This window comes from Panthera tigris, chromosome F2, assembly GCF_018350195.1.
Source record: "Panthera tigris isolate Pti1 chromosome F2, P.tigris_Pti1_mat1.1, whole genome shotgun sequence".
In the NCBI taxonomy this organism is placed as follows: Eukaryota; Metazoa; Chordata; class Mammalia; order Carnivora; family Felidae; genus Panthera; species Panthera tigris.
The window spans coordinates 5,599,230-5,618,916 of record NC_056676.1 but is presented as its reverse complement, the minus strand read 5'-3'; the positions used below and the strand labels follow the sequence as shown (position 1 = coordinate 5,618,916).

Sequence of the window (19,687 nt, the reverse complement as noted above, 5' to 3'; positions counted from 1 at the left end):
GTTACTGAGATAATATCTACATGAACACTTAAAGCTGCTTCCGAACTAATTAGCAAGAGGTAGGCAAGTAGCATAAACTGGGGCAGTAAGAAGAAATAGTCAAGGATAAACAGTAAACTCAAGAAAAAACAAGTGATAATTTAATTTAGCTATACACAACCTGATAGTCTACGATGAAACCATTACTTTAGGGAACCAGAAACATGAGGCTAGATGTTTCGCAAAGACAACGAGGTTGTGTATTTTGCCCACGCAGGTAGCTTCAGTGTTTCCACTGTGCCTGGCCTAGAGTCTGCATTCAGATGATTTTCGATGAATGAATAAAAGTGGGTTTCGCCAGAGTCCTTGAAAACGCAGATTCACTGGGCACCTCGGAGGTGGAACCGTGAGCCCTGGGGGTACCAGAACTGCAGTCTTCACAGGCATACAGCGGATGCTCCTTCCACATGCTACTTGCAGTCTGAGAACCCCTGAGAGTTCAATCTCTTCACTTTGTCAGAGAGAAAATGGAGGCGAAACAGTTTGCTCGAGGTCACAGGGCTAAGGACTGAGCAAAAAGTTGAGCTCCAAGCGTCAGGCTCTGAAAAGTTCATCAGACTGGTGACTTCCTGTAGTGTTAGTATACGTTGAGCAATAATCTAGCTTCCAGGTTTGTTTGGTTTCTTCCTCTCCCTGCTAGTTGATTTCGAGTCCATTTCTCACGGTTATTTCTGCATCAAGTCCACTAGCGTTTCTTCACCTTGTATCTTTCCTGCTTTTCATAGTGGTGGCTAACTCCCTAGCATAGTAAAATTTTGAAATGCTTCTCAATGTCCCTGAGCGCCCAGTGATTTCTCGTTTCACCTGGAAAAGCTGTAAGGAAGAACTTATTCCACCTAACTAGGGCCATCTGAGTCTCTTTCGGTGTACTTTTCCCAAGGTTGCTTTTCTGTGTCTCCCATGGTGGAAGACGTTCTCCTCTGCCATTATGCTTTCTTCGGGAATACCGGGTTCTTAGGCTTAACAATAGTAAAGCGATTCACCTGTATAACATCCTTCTCTGTAAAATTCCATTTGCAGGGCTCTTGAAGAGCCTGCTATGTTGCCCCAGCTCCCGGGACGGGTTGTTAATACCAGGTCTAGAAAAATTGTTGGCTCGCCCTTGGGATTATTTTCACGGCACAGTTTGATCAGAGATGCCCACTTTAATCAGAGCGGGTGGACTCAATCTCGTCTCTGTATTGTTGGCATCGGACGAAACATTTGGAGAGTTCTCGATCTTAAAAAAAAAAGAAAAAAAAAATCGAGCCGGCTGCGGCCTTGCGCTCGCGGGTAAACCCCGATGACCTCGTCCGTGGGAGCACTCCAGCCGGGAGTCCTGGGGGAACCCCCGCGGGGAGCCGGGGCTGCCGGGCGTGGGCGGTGGGCGGGCCCGGCGCCGCCCTCCCAGGTGGCGGCCCCGCCCCCGCAGCCGCCCGGAGGATACTTAGCGCCCGGGCCGGGCAGCCCCCGGCAGGTCGCGCCTCCTGCACCGGCTGGGTCGCACCTCCAGGCACTGCCGGCCTCTGGCGCCCCGTGCACCCCGCACCCCGCAGCCCCGGGCGGCCGCGTCCCGACGTGGAAGTTGCGGGTTCCGTGAGCCGAGACCCGGTGTCCGAGGTCGCGAAGACCAGCCGAGTCCGAGGCTCGCGTCTGTCGCGGAGTGCGCCGGGACTCGCCCTCGTCCCCTGGGACCATCCTGCGCACCCCCCAGCCTCCGCCCCGCCCCGCGTCCCCGTCCCACGACCCGGAGGCGCACAGGTGTCGGCTCCCGCAGGCCGAGTTCCCACGCGGCCCCAGCTGGACGCCGCCCCCGCCCAGGGTCGCGGACACCCCGGCTCCCGGCGCGCACACACCTGCCTCGGGACCCGCCCCTCGGGACGTCCCGGCGCGCAGACATGCGGCCCGCTAAGCCTGGCGCCCTGCTGCCCCTGCTCCTCCTGCTCGCGCTGGCGTTGTCCCTGCCCGGGGCCCAGGCGAGGCCCCAGGGTCGCGGAGGAGCCCGTGCCACGGACCAGGAACCCCAGCCGTGGCCGTTTCTCCCCGCGGCCAGGGCCACCCGGAGCACAGGTAAGCGGTCCCCGTCGCGGCCGGACGTGCGCTCTGACCCTGGGTGCTCGGGGGCTGCCCGCTCCGGGACACCGGAGTTCAGCAGGGCAGGGACCGGACCGTCTCTGCACATGACTGGTTCTCAAGGAAGCAGGTAAGTTTATTAGACTTCGCCTTGTCGAGACTTAAGTAGCAAAAAACCCCGTCTCTCGAAGGAACCGGCGTGACCCGGCGAGGGAGGCCCTTTCCGGAGGCAGGTGCAGCGGCCGAAACCCCGCGGGTGGGCCTCCGCGGACCCGGGCCTGGCGCACGGTTCCCGCCCTGGAAGCCCCTCCTCCTGGGTCTGACCCGGCTTTGAGAACTGAGCAAGAACCCTGCCTGAACACGCAGACACAGCCTGACCGGGCTCGGGGAGCCCCGCTTTGCTTCCCTCTTCTAGCTGGCCTCCGGGAATGCTTGAGGCACACGCAGTTTTGAGCCGGCCGAGGTGGCTGTCGTTAACTCGCACCTTCCCGAGGCCAGGCTCCCAAATCAGCACTGGAAACTCAGATCTCTGGCTACTTAGACGTCCAGGGAGGGGATGAAGGAAGGAGGGGGAAAAAACTAGTCAACACAGATAGAGGTCACGAGAGTCCCCAAGGTACAGAAGTCCAGGATGGGGGCGCCTACTGGCTCAGTCCGTTGTGCCTCTGGCTCATAACTTGAGCTCAGGTCATGATCTTGTGGTTGTAAGATCGAGCCCCTCCTCAGGCTAGCCGCTGACAGCTCGGAGTCCGCTCGGGATTCTCTCCCTCTTTCTCTGCTCCTCCCCTGCTCTCTTGCCCTCTCTCTCTCTCTCTCTCTCTCTTTCTCTCTCTTTTCAAAATCTAGCATTTATTCTTTATTTGCAGCTCACAGAACTGGTTTTGAAGGAGCCCACTCTGGGGAAACATTGTTTTGGCCGCTTCCCGCAGCCCAGCTCTACCTCAGCCCCTGGGGGACACGGGTGGGGGGGGGGTGGGGAGGCCAGGAGACAGTGTGGTGACAACGGAAGTAAGGCAAGGCTACGTGAGGCCAGAGCAGTGGGGAGGGGCCGCTTATGAGACCACTGCTGGCCCCTCTCCTCGGGTGTCCCCATTCCCCAGACACTACAGTATTGGAAATTAGGCCAATTAATAATCCTGCCGTGGCCTCTTAGTGTTCAAGTGAAAGGAGTGTCACATGTCTCTCAATCAAAAGCTGGAAACTCTTCAGCTTGGTGAGGAAGGCAAGACAGACCCAAAGCTCGGCCTGTGGCACCAAACACTTAGCCAAGTTGCGAATGCCAAGGAGAAGTTCTTGAAGGAAATGACAAGTGTTACTCCAGCGAACGCATAAATGATACGAAAGCAAAACAGCCTTATTGCTGACATGGGGAAAGTTTCAATGACCTGGAGAGAAGATCAGACCAGCCACGAGATTCCCTTAAGCCAAAGCCTAAACCGGAACAAGGTCCCGAACTCTCTTCGATTCCACGGACGCTGAGAGACCGCAGAAGAAAAGTTGGAGGCGGGCAGAGGTTGGCTCCTGAGGCTCAAGGAGAGAAGCCGTCGGCATAATAAAAAAGTGCAAAGCTGAGTAGCAAGGGCTGATGTAGAAGCTTTGGCCAGTTATCCAGGAGGTGTAGCTGAGATCATTAATGTAAGTCGCTACACTAAACAACGGAACTTCCATACAGATGAAACAGCCTTCTATTGGAAGGAGATGCCATCTAGGACTTTCATAGCTGGAGAGGAGTCAACGTCTGCCTTCAGAGCTTCAAAGGACAGGCTGATTCTCTGGTTAGGGCTAATGCAGCTGGTGACTCTAAATGGAAGCCAGCGCTCATTTACTATTCCACAAATCCTAGGGCCCTTAAGAGTTATGCTAAATCTCCTGTGCCTGTGTTCTACAAATGGAACAAAGCCTGGATGACAGCACATCTTTTTACAACCTGGTTTGCCGAATATTTTAAGCCCATTGCTGAGATCTCCTTACTGCTCAGAAAAAAGATTTCCTTTCAAGATATTACCGCTCATTGACAATGCACCTGGTCACCCAAGAGCTCTGATGGAGACGTAGAATGACATTAATGTCGTTAGCATGTCTGCTAACACAACATCCGTTCCGCAGCCCATGGGTCAAGAAGTAATTTGGACTTTCAAGGCTTATCATTTAAGCAGTACATTTCACAAGACCATAGCTGCCAAACAGTGACTCCTGTGATGGATCTGGGTGAGCATATCGGAAACCTTTCTGGAAAGGACTCACCGTTCTAGATGCCATTAAGAACATTCGTGACGCATGGGAAGAGGTCAAAATATCACTAGGGACAAGTGTTTTGGGAGCAGTTGCTTCCAACCCTCATGGATGACATTACGGGGTTGCGGACTTCAGGGAGGAAGCAAGTGCAGGTGTGATGGAAACAGCACGAGAACTAGAGCCAGAAGTGGAGCCTGAACACGTGACGGGATTGCTGCCACGTCACGATCAGACTTTTATGGATCAGGAGCTGCTTCGCACGGATGAGCCAAGAAAAGTAGTTTCTTAGGACGGAACCTACTCCTCCTGATGAAGATGCTGTGAATTCTGTTGAACTGACAGTCACGGATTCAGAATATTACATACACTTTGCTGATAGAGCAGTGGCAGGATTTGAGAAAATTGAATCCAGTTTTCAAAGGAGTTCTGCCGTGGACAAAATACTATCGGGCTCAAACCCACCAACTGTGAGATCATGACCCGAGCTGAAGTTGGATGTTTAATCGACTGAGCCACCCAGGCGCCCCAAGATATGTACTTTTTTAAAAAGTTTACTTATTTTTGAGACAGAGAGAGACAGAGCATGAACAGGGGAGGGGCAGAGAGAGAGGGAGACACAGAATCCGAAACAGGCTCCAGGCTCTGAACTGTCAGCACAGAGCCCGACATGGGGCTCGAACCCCCAGACCATGAAATCATGATCTGAGCCAAAGTTGGATGTTTAACCGACTGAGCCACCCAGGCGCCCCAAGATATCTACTTTTTTAAAAAAGTTTATTTATTTTGAGAGAGAGAGAGAGAGAGAGAGAGAGAGCAAGCATGGGGCAGGGGCAGAGAAGGAGAGAGAAAGAATCCTAAGCAGGCCCACATCATCACCAGTACAGAGTCCGAGGTGGGGCTCAAACTCAAGAACCTTGAGATCATAGCCTGAGCCGAAACTAGGAGTTAGATGCTCAATCGACTGAGCCACCTAGGTACCCCTAAGGTATGTACTTTTTAAATTTTTATTTATTACAAAAAAATTTGTTTTATGTTTATCTATTTTTGAGAGAGAGAGAGAGAGTGCACATAAGCAGGGGAGGAGGGAGATGCAGAATCCAAAGCAGGCTCCAGACTCTGAGCTGTCAGCACAGAGCCCAACGCGGGGCTCGAACTCACGAACTGTGAGATCATGACCTGAGCTGAAGTCGAACGCTTAACCGACAGAGCCACCCAGGCGCCCCAAGATGTACTTTAAAAAAAAAAAGAGACGTAATGCTATCGCACGCTTAACAGACTACAGTATAATATAAACATAACCTTCGTAGGCACTGGGAAGGCAGAGATTAACTTGGCTTGCTTTACTGGGGTGGTCTGAAACCGAACCTGGAATATTTTCAAGGTATGCCTGTATCCACCACTGCTCGTGTTTTGAGATGTACGCGGGATTTGTTTTCAGTCGGGCATGGCAAGACCTGGAAATGACTGTCGTGAAGGAAGAAGTTTTGCTCACAGTTCCCTAGAAACCGGGTCACAGCAGGCCCCTAGGGTCAGACGGGGAAGCACCAGGTTTGGTCGGGAGTGGGGTGGTTTCTTCAGGAGGGGCAAGGTGAGCTGGCTTAGGACCGGCCAGTTGAAATGATTTCGGCGGGCTCCGGAGTGTAGGGCGGTATGTACCTGTTTGGTTCCTGGCCCTGGGGAATGAGGGCGGGGGAATATTGGCCTTGAGTGTGAGGACTGGATGAGGCAGGTAGTAGGGGCCTGGGCTGTGGATTGGTTGGTTTGCAGATGAAAGGTGTGCTCGGGCTTTCCTTTCTCCAGGAATCGCTGGCCAGCTCCGAGAGGGGCCATCTCTCCGGGGCCAGCAAGGCTTCAGATGTTAAAGCCTCAGAAATACAGGAACTGGAAAGGCATGATTTCCCCTTTTTCACCACCTTTGCCCGGGTGCTGGCTGGCCCTCCGTTCTCTGTTCCTGCCCACCGCTCCCCTGGGCTCCGCTCGTCGGCTAGGAGACACCTGTCAGTCTTCATCTTACTGGAGATCTCCTTTCTTTGTTGTTGTTCTGGGGCGTTCGTCCCGTCGCTTCTTACCTAGACATCTCTCGCTTATCACTTGGGGTGTCAACTTAATGATCACTTCTCTGTTTCCTTTAAGTCAACCTGCTATGTGTTCCTATGTTATGTTTGTACTTTGAAATGACAATTCCAGTGTATTAAAAGTATGGTTTCTCTTGGTGACCTGTCTGAGCTCAAGCAAAGCATTGATTGTTTTCATTCCAAAGGTAACAACCTCCTCGAGGGGTCATCCTCTCAGCTTTTAATTCCTTAAACATTTCCTAGATGTTCCGTCCGCAAGGCACTATTGTACATCCTGCAGGTGATAACACATGAACAAGACATCGTCCCTTTCCTTAAGAAGCCCACGAGGGCGCATGGGTGGCTGGGTTGGTCCAGTGTCTGACTCTTGGTTTCCACCCTCTTCCTTGCTTTGGGCCTTTTCTTTACTGGCGCTGATAACAGGGTCAGTTTAGGCAACAGACATCACTTAGTGTCTTGAAGGTGGGCCTAGTGAGACTGATGTGTGCTGCCCGTGGGGGGTGCAAATAAATATACCAACCACAAGTTTTTATTCAGTGTTTCACATAATCCAGTAATGCATTGATTTTTGACATAGGCATTTGTATTGGTTAAACTTCTCATAATTGTTTTTCATAATTATATATTATATCATTAGACATAGGTACAAAATAGGGGTGCCTGGGTGGTTCAGTCACTTAAGGGTCTGACTCTTGGTTTCTGCTCAGGTCATGATCTCACAGTTTGTGGGTTTGAGCCCTGCGTCTGGCTCCACGCTGACAGTGCAGAGCCTACTTGGGATTCTCTCTCTCTCTCTCTCTGCCCCTCCCCTGCTTGCCCTCTCCGTCTTTCTCTCAAAATAAATAAATAAACTTACAAACATAAGAGCCCACAATATTGCTTGGAGCCAGACATGTCCACAGTTCACTATTATGCTAATCGGAATGTGACAATTTCCTTTATAGAAGTTAGAAATTGTGCAGTGGGGGTGTACAAGAGGGGGTAATTTATTTAAAATGTGTACCTTTCCGGGGCGCCTGGGTGGCTCAGTCGGTTGAGCGTCTGACTTCGGCTCAGGTCATGATCTCGTGGTCCGTGGGTTCCAGCCCCGTGCCGACAGCTCGGAGCCTGCAGCCTGCTTCGGATTCTGTGTCTCCCCCTCTCTCTGCCCCTCCCCCACTGGCACTCTGTCTCTCTCTCTCAAAAATAAGTAAACTTAAAAAAAATTAAAATGTATTTTAAACCCGAATGTCACCGTCGTGCCAGGTCTAAATACTAAAATTATAGTGGAAAATACGTTTGGAACTAGACTTACTCTGATCTTCGAACACGCTTTCGCCAAAGTGGTCTTTCTGCATTCTGCCAGCTCAGCTTTCAGAAAGGGCCAGGGGAGCTGCTTTGCCAGATAAAACGTGGAGTATTGACACCACAGGAGCCAATTGGCTCAGCAATTGGCTGAGAGGTTGCAGAGAGATATGGAGGAAGGACCCATGTTCAAGCTGGACTCTAATGGATGAGACAACCGAGATATTTATATAAAGAGATATTTACATCATCAGGGTTGCTTTGTTTTTCTGGATTAGTTTGGATCGGTCATAAAGTGTAGATGTTTGTTGTCAGGGGGAGGGGAGCTCCAATCCAGCCTCAAGCCTACCGCCCTGACAATGCTGTTCTGGGCTTACACAGGGCTGCGGGGAGCAGGGAGCCGCCCAGGCAAGGAGGGGCTCTCACAGCCCTCATTAACTGTAGGATGTAAAGGGCATTAGAATTCCCGAGTCTTCGTTTTACAGTGCCTGTCTCAACAAGGCCACACAAATCAGCGTGGTCGTTCCGACTCACTTATAGGGAGGTGACAAGCATTCGCGCCCCCTGATATTAGACTCATTTGATGTTCGACGCCCACAGGACTCAGTTATAAGAACATTGAAGGTTTAAATCTGCCACTGCCAACAAACATCAGGTTCAAGATTTTTTAACGTGTCGGTTTTCTTTTCCTCTAGAAGAGTGGCGCATACTCCCCCAACTGTTTTTATAAATAGCATTGTCTGGGCGGTGTATTTATAGGGAATACAAGGTGAAGGGTGGGATGCACTTTGAGTTTTTATTTTCACTTATTTAAAGTGCCAAGCCCTTGGGGCGCCTGGGTGGCTCAGTCGGTTAAGCGTCTGACTTGGGCTCAGGTCGTGATTCGTGTGCTCCAGACCTGCATCCGGCTCTGCACTGGCAGCACAGAGCCTGCTTGGGATTCTGACTCTCTCTCTGCCCCTCCCGTGCTCGCGCTTTCTCTCACTCTCAAAATAAATAAATAAATGAATAACTAAAATAAAAGTTAAAAAAAAAAAACTAAAGTGCAAAGCCCTTTAAGTGGGAGAATATCCTGGCCTGGAGCCCATTTCCGTTCATTTGTTCCAGCTGTAATGGGGAGAGTGGGTTGGGGGATGGAGAAGACCCATCAGGAGGCTGTTGGCCGGGTACAGTCATGAAAGTATGATGGCTTGGACCAGTCTCGTGGTAATGAGAGGAAACAGGTGTATGGGTCTCAGATCATTTTTGGAGGTGGAATATATGAAATCAAGTAATGGATCGTGTATAGCAGAGAGGGAAAGAGGAAAGTCAAGCATGTCTTCTTGATATCTGGCCCGAGCCAAGAGTAAAGAGTGATGCCAGGTAGGAGACCAGGGAGTGTGGGGGAGATGCGAGTCTGGGACAGCAGGGAAATCAGACGTTCAGGTCTGGCTGTGTACTTTTGAGAGGCCTGTAAGTTTCCTGGATAGAGTGGTAGGGGCAAGCGGGTAGCCCCGGGGGAGGTCTGGAGCCCCCAGGGAACCGTCAGGGCTAGCGATACAGACTTGGAATCGGCTGCATGACCCACTGTGAGTTCATGAGTCAGGTGCCTGTCGTTATAGGCTATTTGTAAGGATGTTTTTCATGATGGAAACGCCTCCCACAAATCCTAAAACTTTTTTTTTTCTTTGCAGAAATGTTCCTAAAAGATTCGAGCTTGAAAGACAAAATAATAAGGCATTTCACAGGTAAGCACAAAATTTACCAGTGACTCAATTAAATAAAAAGATTGTGTGCAAATTACTGTGTTAGGCACTTGGCATTTGAAGAGAAATGTCTGTAAGAATCTCAGCAGTCCAGTTAGGGAGTGGACAAATGCCATTAACTTGTATTAATGGTAATATAATCCCGATCTTGGTAGGCAATAGAAGTGTAAATACAGTTTTAGGGATACACAGAAAGTGAGTAATTTTGCCAAGAACCAGCAGGATAGGCTTGTAGTCGACACTGTATTTACGTTGGGCTCTAAGGAATGAATGGTACTTTCCTGGATGAGAGAAGCATTCTGGTCACAAGGAATTCTTTGAGAACATGGTAGTTTGGGGGCAGGACAGGTAGACGGTGTGGGTGCACTGTGGGGTATGGTTAGGTAAAGGCGTGTGTGGCCACTGGGTAAAACTATGGCTGAAAATGTAGGCTAGAGTCATTCTGTGAAGGGTCCTAAAGAGAATGTAAGGAATTTAGACCAGGCTCTCCAGCTGATGGGGGCAATAGAGGTTTTTTTGTCTAGGGGAAAGATGGGCTTTCGTACACCATACCTTAAGCATGAAATACTCTTCCATGATATTGTTTTGTTCTTCATATCAACTTTGTGAGATCATTGGAAAGCATCCTGTGCCTCCATTTCTAGCAAACCACTAAATTGTTTTGAACCAAGCACCCCCATCCTGACCATTCCTCTTGCCTGGCCATTCCTAATCGTCCCAGCTACCTTTCCTTGGTTTACATCTCAGGCCTATAAGCTGGGGAAGATACAGTTTTCCCCACTTAACCGAAGCCAGCAGCCATGTTCGTTAGTCAACTTCAGAACAATGGTTTTGCATATCAAGCCAAGACCCCCCTGAGCCCCAGCAAGTGTAAGGAATTTCCCAGTATTGTGTCCAGGTACTCTGTTCATGCCACTGTGGGTCCTTCTACCACTTCCAGAACGCTAGACTCCAGATACAGAGGTGAATTTTGGTGGGGACTGTCTGGGATTTGTGGCAATAAAAAGGAAGTCTCAAGCCCTATTCACTTTACAATAGTCCTTGACACTAATAAGACACAAATTACTATAATTAGAAAATGGAATAAGGCTCTCTGCATATAAACATTAGTTCCTATTAAATAAAAAATTGAAGAGGGGTGCCTGAGTGGCACTCAGTCAGTTAAGCATCCGACTTTGGCTCGGGTCATGATCTCCCGGTCCGTGAGTTTGAGCCCCGCATCTGGCTCTGTGCTCACAGCTCAGGCCTGGAGCCTGCTTTAGATTCTGTGTCTCCCTGTCTCTCTGCCCCTCCCCTGCTCACAGTCTGTCTCCCTCTCTCAAAAATAAATAAGTATTTAAAAAAATTAAAAAACTGAAGAACAGAAAGAGGGGACCAAAGATATTTATTTTTTATTTTTCACATCCTCTTGATTTGCTTTCTAGAAATTTTTTTTTTCTGTCTAGAGCTTTTCTCTCTTAGTTATTCTAAAGAGTTCTTTAGAAACTGAAGGTTCCATTGCGTGAAATGTTGAGAATTGATAGTGAATTTAGATGATTTTTCACAGATCACAATGTACTGCCTCCCACAGAGCCAAGATAAGGAGAAGTGCTTCCAGACAAGTTCTTTTAAGGGCATGGAAGGATGTTAAGCTACAGTTGTAATATCTCTACCCATAAATGCTAGCAAATCTGTTTGGAAAACATGCCTATGTTTATCATAAATGTTCTTTTCTTTTCCCATAGGGCCAGTCACATTTGCAGATGAATGTAGCATACATTTCCATCGACTCTATTACAATACCAGAGATTGTTCAACGCCAGCTTGTAAGTAGTTTGGACAGTTTTTTGTTTTTTGTTTTTTTTTTCTTTTAGAAAAAGTCTGTATCCAGCAATAAATGCATGTAATTTTAAACTTCCACTCTCTGTAGCTGGAAATAGACTAAACATTGTATGAGATGCTATTTATAACACTGACAGTACTTAAGTAACGTTTGTGTGTGTGTCGTTGACAGCGTAAGGAACGGAACTTCATAATTGGGACTAGATCCAAATCTGAAAATAGCCAGATTTCCTTACTGGATGAAACGTTTGTCAGAGATTTAAACCTTTTATCGTTTTTCAAATTCCTTGGCATAAAGTGCTTTGTCATATAAATGAAACACAAAAATAGGATGACGGTGAAGGGGAAGTCAGAATTTCCTCTTAAGTTATTTTAAACAGTTTCATATTGTATCATTTATACAACGAGTGATCCATTGTTCTCAACAATGGTAGCATAGTGTTTTAAGGGTTGCTCTAATGAATTCTTTTGGACACTTAAGTTACTGAAGTTAATAGTCATTTCAAACGTAATATTTTAAATGCTGTCATTGAAACTGCCTACATCATGATCACGTGAGCTAATTCAGCAGTTTTTAAATTCCTTTCTGAACCTAAACTTCCCTTTTTAGGTAAATGGATTTTAAGCATTTTGCTTCTTCTTCACTAGATTGGCCATCTCGAGGAATATTCAATTTTACTCAGGTTGTTGAGTCCGAGTTGTTATAATTTTTTTCAAAACTGCTTGTGTTCAATGACTTGGGGAAATGAATCACACCGGAATCAAAGCAGACTGAGTGATCCCACGGCACAGTGGGGACATCTTGCTCTTTGGACTCAGGCTGCTCGCTGGTTATGAGATAGATTCTTGACATTTGGACGCTGGGTTTTCATCTTTGACTCTTAAGTGAGACAACAGTAACATCTCCCTGATTGTGTTAGGAGGAGAATTCATGAAAAGACCCCGGTTAAACATTTGTTGTGTTGGGTGCTTATTAAATTGTAGCTCTCATTATTAATCAGTGACAATAATAACATGGTTTTCCTGACACTTGTAGTAACTATATACATAATTGACCTTTAAATGTTTTCCTAGATTACAAGAGATGTGCTAGATTGCTTACAAGGTTGGCAGCGAGTCCCCAGTGCTCACAGACAAGACCTGGCCTAGGAGTATGTATTTATTTATTTTTCTTATTCTGTTTGACAGGCTAACTTTCTTAAGAAATGTTGAACAATTGAAAAAGCCAGATAGCTGATGTTAGCAACACATAATGAACTTAAGCTGTGGATTTTTTACTTAGTGTTAAAGCTTGGTCTAAATGCACAGACTGCTTTATTGAGTTCATTACAAATGCCCTCAACAGTGATTAAATTAAGTAAGGTAAACAGCTTTTTGGCAGCCTTACCAGTCCTGAGTGATTTTAAATTTTTTTTTTAATGTTTATTTATTTTGGAGAGAGAGACAGAGTGTGAGTGGGGGAGGAGCAGAGAGAGAGGGAGACTCAGAATCTGAAGCAGACTCCAGGCTCTGAGCTGTCAGCACAGAGCCCGACGCGGGGCTCGAACTCATTAACGGTGAGATCATGACAAGCTGAAGTTGGACACTTACCGACTGAGCCACCCAGGTGCCCCCTGAGTGATTTTTTAAAAATATTTCAACCTTTGTGGTTATATTATCTTTGTGCAGAAGCCTTAATGCAGGTAGACATTAGATGAACAAAACTATTTAAAGCTCTATTTTCTTTTCAGCTGGTCAAAAGATATAATAAAAGTTGCACTGGGTCCTAAACTTTTGGTTTATGCAAGATAGGTAAGGAGAAGAGAGAAAGTATTGGAAGAATAAAAGAAAAAGCAAGGGATCAAAAACATAACCATGTAATCATCATCTGCTCTAGCATATACTTTGCCAGACTGAAATGGTAAGTCAGAATTTTCATTCTGGCTAAATTACCCTAAGAGCCCTAGGGTAATAAAGTATTCGGATAACCTAAATAAATCTGATGAAAATTATAATATTTACAAAAGTAGACTGTATACAAGAGACTGAAAGACATTCATTTTTTGCAGAGATCTTTCTACTCAGTAATTCTTTCCCAGTGCAGATCAAAGCCAACCTGTTTGGGGGAGGGGGCGGGGGCTGGGGTCAGTATTTCAGCACCACGGACAAGTCCCTTTAAAGAAACTAGTTTCATAGCTTGTGAGGGTAGAAATGGAAGTCATGGGATACATGTAGTCTAGAAGTATCTATATATATATCTCCATCTGGCCTATGTGACTTAATCTACCCCAAGTAACTCATCTCACAGGTTTGTTGTGCCAGTTACTAAGACAATCCTGACTTGCATTGCTATTTTTATTCTTCTTTAAAAAGCAATTATAGGGGCTCCTGGGTGGCTCAGTCTGTTGAGCCTCCGACTTTGACTCAGATCATTATCTCGCAGTTCTTGAGTTCGAGCCCTGCATCGGGCTCTGTGCTGACAGCTCGTAGTCTTGAGCCTGCTTTGGATTCTGTGTTTCCCTTTCTCCCTCCCCCTCCCCCTCTCACACTCTGTCTCTCTCTGAAAAATAAATAAACATTTAAATAAATAAATAGTGATGATAAATTAATAATAATGGGCACTCTTAATTCTGCATATTTTTAGTTGCTAAATTTTAAAAATTCTCTTTTTTAGATTAAGAAAATGAGCTAGATCATTTTAGCATTCAATGGCAAGGTACTTGAATTAATTACTCTCAATCTATCTCAAACCTTGTGAATAATGTAAAACATGAACAAATAAAGAAAATTCATTAAGCTGTTGAAATTACCTAAATCAAGCCACATTTATCTTTCTTGGTTTTAGCATATTTAATGTGAATGAGTAAATAAACATAAAGTCCAAAACAACATATTAACTGCAAAAGTTCTCAAAAAACAAGTACTGTGCTATAATACAAAATATTGCCTACCAGCTAACTTCCCCTGAGACGAGATTCATGGAAGACAGAGCTGATAAATATGCCCCTTGGAAACTGTAAAGTTTAGAGGTTTAGTGATTTCCTCTATAGGAGTATGTGTTTCTCATTATTTATTTAACAAGGTATTAGAAACACAGAGTTACAGATTACTACGTTTTAGGAATATTTATAAGTTATTTAGGTGATGCCAAGTTCATTTTTCAGTTTATTTAGATATCCTAACACTTTAGTGGGGAAGCCGTAATTGAAAGTATCTAAAAGTACTGATTGACCCTTTTCCCTTCCACACACACATTAGCCTATATTCTCAGGATTAGATTATGCATTGAGCCCGCAGATTCTTTAAGCAAAATAAAATAAAATATGACTATATTAAAACTATACATATTTTTAAGTACATTAAAAACCAGATTATAAATGACATTTTTCTTCTTCTCCCTGATAGGCATTGCTTAAGAATATAAATGCAACTTAAAGGAAAAAGTGCCTGGAATCATACTAACTGTACAAAGAGGGGAAGCATCTAATTTTTTGCTGTATTAAGATGAAAATCTCATCTGAGATTTTACAGAAATAATTGATTAGTTGTGTCCTTCTGTACAACGAAGTCTTTCTTGGTTTATCTTTGTGTATAGAGTAATTTGAAATGTTTTAAAACAATGCTTAAATCACACAATTTAAATAGAATATTGAAAAGTATGCTATTCTTTTATTTTTATTATATTATTTTCTTATATGGTTAATATTCCATATAGGTATGAATTAAATATTTAATTACATAAATTATGTCTCAGAGTACTGGTGAGAAATGATTTAAGTAATATATTTTTTTGAATAATCCTGTATGAAGTCCACTTTTACAATTCTTTTAAATAATATTTAAATACATCCATTCAGATTTGTCTTTAATTGCACTAATTGGAAATATGAATTCTATTAAAACTGAAATATAAAAGATCTGTGTTGCTTTTCTTTGAATTGAATCTATTTGTTGCGGAAGTTAGACTATTGGGATGTGATTACTACATATGTATATATGGATAAATATGTATTTTCTAAACTGCTAACTAGTCTCCTGAGAAAATTCCTGTCTTTTTGAAGTCTGGACGTATGGTACTGCTGTCCTAAATAAAAAGAGGAGAGCTATGTGTTATGGAGTTAGGAAAATATGTGGGCTGCCTGGATGCTCTGTTTGGATTTTTTATTTTATTTTATTTTATTTAAGTAATCTCTACATGTACTATGGAGCTGGAACTCATGACCCTGAGATCGAGAGTCACACACTCCCCTGACTGAGCCAGCCTGTATCGCATTCTGATACTTTAAAACAGCTTCATGTAAAAGCAACAGTGTAAAAATGAGAACCCTGCAATAAAATGATAGAAAACCCCCATCCTTCTAAAGTAGACACAGCATGAGTGGTTTGCCAGGGCATAGCCAGCACAGTCATTGCCTCTCACTGCTCGTCCTCTGTCGTGTGGGCGTCAGGGACACAGGCATGCCTGTACTAGCCCATGCTTGTATGGTGCACCACGTTTGGTCTCTCCCATATCAGAGTGTATCCTGTCTGTGTATGTAACATACGTTCTCCTTTATCCATCAGAAAAACAAGCTCAAAAATGCCCTTTGGCTTCAGGAATATTCTGAAGCTACATTTTCAATTTCAGTGTTATTTATTTTGGCTTATGGGCAAAGACAAGTAATTATGCTTAAAAAACAGAGGAGGTGGAATGGAATTTTGCAATAATGCTATGTAGTAAAGAACAGGGAAAATACCACACTTTTAGTTCATTGCACTTAACGTAGTAATTATGGTATTTACAACATTCAGAAAAATGAAGTAGCTTTGGCTCTTAACTTTCTAAGAGCTGGAGTGCTATTTTGTAAAATGCTTATTTATTTTTGAGAGTGGGGGGAGGGGCAGAGAAAGGGAGGCGAGGATCCGAAGCAGGCTCTGTGCTGACAGCAGAGAGTCTGATGCGGGGGCTTGAACTCACGAACCGTGAGATCGTGACCTGAACCGAAGTTGTACACTGAACCGACTGAGCCCCCCAGGCAGGCACCCCGATAGTTGGAGTGCTATTTTTGTAAAAGTGAAGAAGAGGCTATTGAATAATGACAGGTAAGAACTTAATGGAAAGACATATTAGGCTGAAAAAAAAAAAAAAAAAAAGAGTAGGCCAAAAAGGCTTCATGATTAGTGTGGCTTCTATAAGGTAAATTATTTCCGATGGAGTTCTATGAAGTTAGATTGTAAGCATTCCCAGAGATGACTACTGTGCCTCAGAAATGTATTCTACGCTATTTCTGTATATTTAAAGCCTAGGGATTGATTAAAAATATCTCCAGTTAACAGTGTGTTTCATTGAAGGATACTCATTTGCTCATTGTAGTGAACTCAATAGGGAGAACTTGAGAGAGTAATAAATAAAGAGATTTTAATTTGTCTCTATGGAGAAAATGTTCTCACGTGGGGAAGTAAGTGGTTGAAAGATGAATAGGGGAGAATGCTCATGGTTAGTAACAAAGTAACATCCCCGCATTGCAGAAGTAATCTCATTGTGCAGAGCAGCAAGCCGGGAGGTTAACAATGTTTACTCCAGAATACTGAACGCCAGGTCAATTAAATTGGCTGCTCTCCCCTAGTCACCTAAGGGTTTCAACAGACAGCCCAGTGAATCTCTGAACTATCTGCATAATGACCTGACCTTCCATTTCACCTTCTATCGCCTTTGCTTTGAAAGGCAGGATGGAATTACTAAAACTAGCCCTTGAGAGAATCTAGAAGACAGGATGCATGTGTGATTGGGGGGGGGGGGGTGTTGGGGGAGGGGAGGTGGCGTGGGGTGTGTGTGTGTGTGTGTGTGATCACTTTTCTGCATGTTGAAAAATGGTTACTTGAGGGGCACCTGGGTGGCTCAGTCGGTTGAGCGTCCCACTCGGCTCAGGTCATGATCTCACGGTTCATGGGTTTGAGTCCCGTGTCAGGCTCTGCGCTGACAGCTTAGAGCCTGGACCTCCTTCGGATTCTGTGTCTCCCTCTCTCTCTGCCCCTCCCCCACTCACGCTCTGTGTCTCTCTCTCTCAAAAATAAAGATTAAAGAAAAAAAAATGTTTAATGGTTACTTGATAAGAAAATCTGGCCCTGTCTGAAGCAGCCCTTCCCCACACTACTCTGTTTAATTTGTTTCCTATCACTTATCACTCTATGCAGTAATGGTATTTGTTTCTTACCCATCTCTCCCCAATAAATAAGGTCGAATGGAGGATCACCTATCTTCCGAAGTATTTCTAGAGCCTGGCAAAGTGACTGGCTCATAGTAGGTGCTTTATGTAATAAGGAATAAGCTTATCTCATAGCGCAACGAACGAGATTAAGAACATATTGTAATTCGTAATAAGAGGCAAACAGTGATTTATGAAACACTGTTGAGAGGGTCGCCTACTTACGCAGTAAACTTGTGCGAACCCCACAGGACAAATCATCTGTCTCATTTCCCCTTCGTAACTGCTTCAGTTTATCCAACTTACAGGCATGAGCACAGTACTGAAACTGGGAGTGCCATTTAACCCTGGGCATGGAATGTCAAATGCCTGTGGGGCCAGGTGACTCATGCAAACGATGCGAATGAGCCACGGGGACAGTGGCTGGTGTTGGAATTGACGGGGGTGGTGGGCTTCAGCTCAGGCTGGTGTTGCCGTGTTAGCAGCCTCCTTGTGATTTTCCTGAGAAGGCTGGGATCTGGACTTCGAAGTGAAATATCTCCACTTCTAAATGTTGGCATTGAATGAGAAAAAGGATAAGACACCATGGCAGTCAAATAAAAAAGTCTGTGACCTGCTTGGCTCACGAACTGCTATTTTTTTGACATCTGATGGGCATTCTGACTTGGGAGTTTCTTCAGCTTGATTTCCTTTTATCCTCTTTGAAGAATCTTGGCTCCCTCTTCTAATCTGGTCCCGATGGAGGTTTCGTGATGCGTTTCTGAGTTTTACCTTGACTTTGCCCTGGCAGTCCCCTAATACCCTGCTTCTGGAAACGTCTCCTAGGATCCCTGCTGTGTAGCCCTGAGCACGGCAAACCATCTGTCCACATCTCTCAAAGTGCCCTGAGATGCCTCTTGATCCTTGACAGAGGTGACGTCTTCAGCTTCTTCGGCTTGTGTCCATCATAGGCAGGGAGGTGGGTGGGGGGGGGGACGGAGAGAGAGGGAGAAGAGGTTGAGGTACAGAAACTATTCTATCCACCTGTCTGCCTCTGGTCAGTGAAATGTTCCCTATTGCACATCTCAAAATATACTTGAGTGAGTGGTCAGTTAGCACCAGGGCGATTTCATCCTGGCGACCTTCTCTCGCTGTTTAATGGAGTGGCTGCCTTTTCGTTCTTGTGGGTTGGGGACAACAGCAGTGACGAGGCCCAATACCAGCGCTGATGAATAATTGTGGCTGAGAGGCAGAGCCCACGCAAGGGGAAGATCAACCTTCAACAATGGGGCTAATCCCTCCTCCGAACCGGGGGGTGTGTGTCCAGACAGGGTTCTTCAGTTCTGTCACGAAACAAAAAGGAAAACAAACACTTTTTCAAAGACTTCTTGAGCTTCCCAGTCATGATGAGTAGGTGTCCAGAATGCTAGAACATTCCCTGACTGCCAAGTGAAAGTTCTGTTCAAAGGCGCGGGTCCACGTTCTGTGAAGTGACCTTGGAACACATGCTAGGACTTCAGCTCAGGCTTCAGCCTTGAGGAAAATCTGTCTTTTAAAAAAAAAAAATTTTTTTTTTTAACGTTTATTTATTTTTGGGACAGAGAGAGACAGAGCATGAACGGGGGAGGGTCAGAGAGAGAGGGAGACACAGAATCCGAAACAGGATCCAGGCTCTGAGCTGTCAGCACAGAGCCCGACACGGGGCTCGAACTCACAGACCGCGAGATCATGACCCGAGCCGAAGTTGGATGCTTAACCGACTGAGCCACCCAGGCGCCCCAAGGAAAATCTGTCTTTGACATTACGTGCTGTTTGGTGTCCTTGGACCTATGGACACAGGAAGACAAAAATAGGCTTGGGGGAGGGAGGGAAACTACATGGGGACCAGAGGCCGTTGCAGGACCTGTGGAGTGTACAGGTAGGAGTGGCACAGGGGCAGTTGTGAGGAAGTCATCAGAATTCAGACGACAAGTTCTTAATCTCCCACGTCATGCTCCCAGGTGGTCTGTGAATCCCTTCTGAAAGTGAACGGATCACACACACTCATGTGTATACACACGCATATAACTTGTATTTTATATTAGCCATGCTTCATTTTCCTAAGGAAAGGGTCCACGGCTTCCATTCAATTGTAGAAGTCGATCCATGACACCCTGGTAAGTTAAGAACCACTGATTTAACGGAAGCCTCTGAGAGCACATTACAGCAGGAGATGCAAAAAGGGCCTCACCCAGGTCCTGGGAAACAGGCTCTGGGGAATGGAGATGTGACTAGTCCTGGCAACATCAGCGAG

The 19,687-nt window shown here is 45.6% G+C and overlaps 1 protein-coding gene across 1 annotated transcript; it reads left to right on the top strand.

Moving 5' to 3' along the window:
• Positions 1-213: 213 nt before the first annotated feature.
• Positions 214-15,147, top strand: ALKAL1 (ALK and LTK ligand 1). The gene is made up of 6 exons (XM_042973613.1): positions 214-256; positions 1,486-2,088; positions 9,359-9,412; positions 11,155-11,235; positions 12,326-12,402; positions 14,636-15,147. Exons 1-6 carry the CDS (start codon positions 214-216, stop codon positions 14,663-14,665), a joined length of 888 nt encoding a protein of 295 aa, XP_042829547.1. The 3' UTR covers positions 14,666-15,147.
• Positions 15,148-19,687: the final 4,540 nt, after the last annotated feature.

Bases quoted from the DNA above. Each gene is read 5' to 3' on its own strand.
- ALKAL1 (XM_042973613.1), top strand. From the start codon at position 214: ATGTTTCGCAAAGACAACGAGGTTGTGTATTTTGCCCACGCAG. The intron at 11,236-12,325 runs GTAAGTAGTTTG...ATGTTTTCCTAG, and splicing joins AGATTGTTCAACGCCAGCTT to ATTACAAGAGATGTGCTAGA. The intron at 12,403-14,635 runs GTATGTATTTAT...TCTCCCTGATAG, and splicing joins AGACAAGACCTGGCCTAGGA to GCATTGCTTAAGAATATAAA.